This window comes from Arachis ipaensis, chromosome B04 (genome assembly GCF_000816755.2).
Source record: "Arachis ipaensis cultivar K30076 chromosome B04, Araip1.1, whole genome shotgun sequence".
Lineage (NCBI taxonomy): Eukaryota > Viridiplantae > Streptophyta > Magnoliopsida > Fabales > Fabaceae > Arachis > Arachis ipaensis.
The window spans coordinates 42,731,739-42,737,670 of NC_029788.2; the positions used below are offsets into that span (position 1 = coordinate 42,731,739).

A 5,932-nucleotide genomic window follows, 5' to 3' on the forward strand; every position below is an offset into this window, starting at 1 on the left:
ATTTAAACTATTGTTTGTGTAATTAATAAATATATTTTGGTGGTACCAGCATAATAGGAATCTTATGTTTCGTAAATTTGATCCACCTGAGACATAGAGTGTGATGGCAGATGACGTCTTACCTTACAGACAACGGGACTCTACCTTGTCTTGAAAATCGGAGAGATCATAGGACATGTATCATTATTAGCTACACTTTAACTCTATCATCTTTCATGCCTGAGTCACGTTGAATCTCATCCACAGTTATATCTTCAAACTTAACATATAACTCAATATTTGGCTGTTGCACCTGAGTCTGCTAGTGAATATGGAATATACGTTGTATACTTGCTTTGTTAGTGATCGGCTTAATATCAACCTGTATTAGACCGCCAATACGATAACGATATTTCAGTACAGAATATTGCTCACCCTCTTTAAGATATCGCTCTCTATGCCTTGACAATGACTGTACTGTAGCTCCGTAAACACCATAGTGAATGGAACCACAAACAAAAATGAATTTTCACACGCAAAACTCACTCCCTCATGATTGTTTCATGTAATCTCACTATTGTGATACACTGCTATATTTGCGGTACCCTCCATCACACGACCAACACACTCAAACTAATATTCTCTTCGCAATGAAACGGTAACTAGTTTCGTCTTATATAGGCAGAGCACCCAACACACGGGTCATATGTTGAAACCACAGCGAATCAGCATGTGACGCATGTTTAACATGTCCACTACGTGTTGGCCAATATATGACCACATGGCCAACACACCTCCCACGTATTGGGTAAGATCTCACCACGTGACAGCACGTTGGCACCATTGCCAGGAAATTGCAAACGTGTGCCTTATTATTGGTTATTGTAAATATTTGCTTTTTTGTTTCTTTTTTTTTTAGAGTTTCTAGTTTTAGGAGTTTATTTTCATTAATTTTTATTAATTTTTGTCTTTAATTGCTACTATGAATTCTCACCCCTCTAAATTTAAGTTTGGTTCCAATGTTATTGTAAGGAATGGAAACTATAATGAAAATAGGCATCAAGGTTGGAATAATCAAAGATGGGAGGACTCACAAGGATTTGATCAACCCTCTTGGCAACAACCCCCTCCAATGCGCTATAACCAACAACCATTCTGTGATGCATACCAAGACAACAGTTATGGTGGACCCTTTCGTGACAACCAACCTCCACCAAATTACTATGGTCAAGAGCCATTCCGAGGTACGTACCAAGATAATAGATATAGTGGACCCCCTTGTAGTTACCAGCAAGCTCCATCATATGCCAATGAACCACCTCCTCAACATAGCTTTGAACCACCATACTCACAAGTCACCTACAACCGTTCACCTCCATATGACCCTAACCCTTACCCACCCCAATTCCAATCCAATTACCCCCAAGAACCACCACTTCCATATGCACCATGTCTATATCCATCGACCCAAGAATCACAGGCTCGCCTCAAAGAAACAGTAGATTAATTTCATGCAACCCTTCATCAACTCGAACAAGCGATAAATCAATTAGCTTCCCGACGTTCGGACACTCAAGGAACCCCCATGGCTTCATGTGGAGAATCTAATGAAGAACGTAGCATGAAGGAGACACTAGAAACTCCGGTGGATAGTGAGCAGCATGACTTTGTATTGGAATAATTGGAGGAAGCTGTAATCGTTAAAGAGGAAGAAGTGGTCGAAGACTTAGGATATGCAGAACGTCCATGGAAAAGCCCAGTCATAGAACCCCCTTCTAAGGAGTTTGAATTTGTTGTTGAGGAGGGTGTACAACCTCCAAGGCATATCATGGTTGAATACTTTGAAGGGGATGATTAAGAGATGGATTTAATCATTGATGAATTCTTATCTACATTTGAATCATCTCCCATTGGACTTGACATGGAGATTAAAGAAGAAGAAGCACAACCTCCCATGCCCTTGGTAAATAATGAAGAAGAGATCGAATTGGAAGAAAGCTACCAAGAGGAAGAGGTTGAAATTGAAGAAGCTTGCAAGGAGGTGGAAGTTGTCAAGGAAGAGCTCAAGGGAATGGAGCTGGAAATCACCGTGCCAAAGTTGTTGGAGACCTCTCCTCCAAAGCCATCACCGTCTATTCCTTCATTCAAGTGGGTGAATCTTTCATCTCTAAGCTTAATTAGACCACTTAAATATGCTTTGCTTGAGACGGATGGGCAACTTAGAGCTCTTTGTGGCTATAAGAGCAAGAGGGAGATGGTTAGTGGTAAGAGTTGTCATGCAAGGTTCAATATGGTTACATGCTCCAAATTGAAGTATAAGGGTTGGTATAATTCTCAAATGAATGGGTCTAGGAGATTGTTTGGATGTCTCCGTGAGAATTCTGACTGTTCACCACCCAAGTGGAAAAATGATGATCAACAAGAAGACGGGTGCAAAAGCAAGGTTTAGGACCCCGGAATTCATTCTGGCAATCAATACTCTTGGGGCCTTGTCACTTGCTTTAACTTGCTTGAAGGATTTATGCAACTAGTGTGGGATCCCGAAGGATATTGGAATTGCAAACATTGGTGGGAATTCCTGGATGAGTTCAAGCACAAGCCACCATAACAGGGAGCTCATCGAATGTCCAACTTAAGACTTTAACTAAAAGTGCTAGGTGGGAGACAACCCACCATGGTATGATCGTTCTTTTTCAGTCTTAGTTTTATTTTATTTTGTTTTATTCTTAATTCTATTATATTTTATTTTTCTTAGTGTTCATTCTTAGTGCCTGCATCAGCATTTACATTCTGCATTCTGCATACTGCATAAAAAAAAGAGAGAGGGAGAAAAGTGCGTCCCACGCGTGCGCGTGATTCACGCGCACGCGTCACATGCGACGCTAACCCTTACAGAAAGACACGCGGGAGCTGTGCAGGAAGGGTGCCTTGCACACGAGCCAACCCACGCGTACGCGTGGATGACGCGTGCGCGTCACCCGTATTTTAGTCACCCCACGCGTAAGCGTCAGCGACGCGTACGCGTGGATCGCCAGATCGGCGTCAATGGGTGATTTGGCCGAGAGTTGTGCTGCCTTGGTGCTGGTATTGTGCATTTAGCACAACCAGTGGTCACGCGTACGCGTGACCACACTTACGTGTCACCAGGATTCTTGCTCACCCACGCGTAAGCGTGGACGACGCTTACGCGTCGCCTCTTCTTTTGCACACCCACGCGTACGCGTGGGCGACGCTTACACATCGCTTCGCAGATTCCATTCTTCTCCTTTTCTCTCTCTTTTCTCTTTCTTTCTTCTTCCTTTCTTACTTTCTTTTTATTTGTTTATTTACCTTCTCATCATTATTCTCTTTCATTCTATTTTTTTCTATTGCATTTACATACTTTCATTCACTGCATTTTAATTTTGCGCATATTTTTATTTTCTTTTCTAAGTCTATTATTTTTCCGTTGGTGTTAAATTTTCTTATTCAACTGTTACATCTTTTTTGATATTATTTTGGTGCTTAGTGACTTGTTTTCTACTGTTGGGTAATATTATGTAAGTCAATGCTCATCTTTTATGATACTTGTATTACTTTTGCATTGACATGAGTTTATACTGTCTTTTATTACCTACTATCTCTTCCCCTTTTGTTGCAAATTTTTGCAAAATTGATATGCCATTTGCTTCTATTGTTTTCTCACTTGCATGTTGTAGCTACCATGTTATTGAGACCCTCATTATTTGGCATTACCCAACCATATTTTATTTGTTTTCTATCTTTGTTTCTGGGTTACTTTTCTTATTTTTCTCTTCTTTTAGGCTGGCCACCGAGAAGAAAAAGGATGAACTTCTATATGGGGCGACAAACAAGTTCCTACGCACATTCCTTGGAGAGAAAAGCGTCAGTTGGGGAGAGGGAGAGAAACTACATCTAAACCTAAAATTGTAAATTATGAATGTTGTATCTATGAATGAATGGATTTTCCCACTTTATAACCTCTAATTTGAGTTTTTTAGGCCAAAAACTAGGTCAAAAACAGTCCAGAAATTGCTGGGGGTGAATTCTGCCACGTACAGGTCGCTGATTTGTGCAGATCCATGCGTGCGCGTGAAACCAAGCGTGCGAGTCACTTTTCTTCAGAGAAACTATGGCAAATTATATATCATTTCGAAGTTCCAGATGTTAGCTTTCCAACGCAACTGAAACCGCCTCATTTGGACCTCTGTACCTCAAGTTATGACAGTTTGAGTGCGAAGAGGTCAGGCTGGACAGCTTAGCAATTTCTTCAACTTCTTGTATTCCTTCCATTTTTGCATGCTTCCTTTCCATCCTCTAAGCCATTCCTGCCCTGTAATCCCTGAAATCACTTAACGCATATATCATGACATCTAATGGTAATAAGAGAGAATTAATATTAGCAAATATAAGGCCAAAGAAGCATGTTTTCAATCATAGCACAAAATCAGGAAGGAAGACGTAAAACATGCGAATTGTATGAATAAGTGTGAGAATAATAGATAAAATCCACTAGATTAAGCACATGATAAACCCTAAAAATGGGGTTTATCACACGTCCATTGCGTCTTGAGTGGGTATGCTGAGTCTGCCCTACATGCAAAATTTATCTTTTTGTAATTACATTAAATAACTTTATTTTTAACAAAAACACAACATCTTTATGGTATAGAAAAAAAATTAGCCGGGTTTCTAAGTTGTAAATTAAACTTCAGTATTAAAATGCTTGAAAACTAAATTTTTCACAACTAGAAAATAGATAAATACAGACAGATTTACAGACAGATTTACTCTTTATTACAGACGGATTTTTGGTTACCGACGAAATTACCGACGGATTTTGTCCCTCTATAAAAGCCCCGTCGGAAATTATTTACCGACGAATTTTTTTTCCGTCGAAAAATTACCGACGGATTTTTACTAGTTACCGGCGGATTTCCCTTTGTAAATTCTCCCTCCATTTCCTGAAGGCAACAAACTTACAGACGGATTTTCCGTCTGTAATTACAGACGGATTTTCAGACGGATTTTCCGTCTGTAATTACAGGCGGATTTTCAGACAGATTTTCCATCTGTAATTACAGGCGGATTTTCCGACGGATTTTCCGTCTGTAATTTAAACTTTGGAAAATCATAATTACAGACACAAAATCCGCCTGTAAATCCGTCTATAAGGTAAAATAGAATTTTTTTTTACTTTTTCTAATTACAAAATAAATTTGTTTTCATACAAAATAAATATAAATTTAATACAAATTTTTATCTAATTTATATTCGAATATTTACAATATTTCAAAAAATAAACAAATTCATCGTATTAAAAATAAACAATATTTACAATAAATTATTCAATATGAATTGAAGATACAGCTTAAGTGATTTCATTTGTTCTAGGGTCAGCACTTTCTAAAGAAACGCCACAAGGATCTTCTTTAACCAGAAGGGCAAGAACATTGAGTGAGCTCCATGTTTTTGTCACATTGCTGCTTGAATCTCCCAAAGTAACAGCAAAGACAGCATCAAATCCTCCTACTCCTGGAACTCCAGCCAACAACACTCCTTCCAAGTTTAGTGTAGCATCTAAAAGTTTTGTTTGTGATTTTGGTTCAATCTGAATGAATTGTAAGGAAAGAGTAGTGATATTCTACCAGCAGATATAATTTATAATCAACATCATTCAAACAGAAGAAGCCTAATAATAAGTGCCAAATCAATGAAAGGAACTTACAGGAACACCTGCAGCCTCACCCATTAGGCGCATATGATATCTAATCCCAAGCATAGCTTCTTTTGCACCTAGCAATGCTTTAATAACTGCTTCCTTGTTGGGTTCAGAAGCTTGCTCTATCCACTGTGAGAATTGCATTTTCAACATCAACACAAGAAGAAAAGCAAGAACATGAGAGCCTGAAGTGTAGTCTCAAGAACATGATATCACATATGTGCATTAAAA

The 5,932-nt window shown here is 38.9% G+C and overlaps 1 protein-coding gene across 1 annotated transcript; it reads right to left on the reverse strand.

The window, feature by feature from the left end:
* On the reverse strand, nt 5,324-5,932 carry LOC107639303 (phosphomevalonate kinase, peroxisomal-like). The gene is made up of 2 exons (XM_016342781.2): nt 5,708-5,932; nt 5,324-5,590 (listed from the first exon to the last, which is right to left on the reverse strand). The coding sequence occupies exons 1-2, from the start codon at nt 5,852-5,854 to the stop codon at nt 5,351-5,353; spliced, it is 387 nt and encodes a 128-aa protein (XP_016198267.1). The 5' UTR covers nt 5,855-5,932; the 3' UTR covers nt 5,324-5,350.

Excerpts from the sequence above, each read along its gene's own strand:
- LOC107639303 (XM_016342781.2), bottom strand. The coding sequence starts at position 5,854 with ATGTTGAAAATGCAATTCTCACAGTGGATAGAGCAAGCTTCTGAACCC. Across the intron at positions 5,591-5,707 it reads GTGAGGCTGCAGGTGTTCCT|ATTGAACCAAAATCACAAAC; the intron begins GTAAGTTCCTTT and ends CAATTCATTCAG.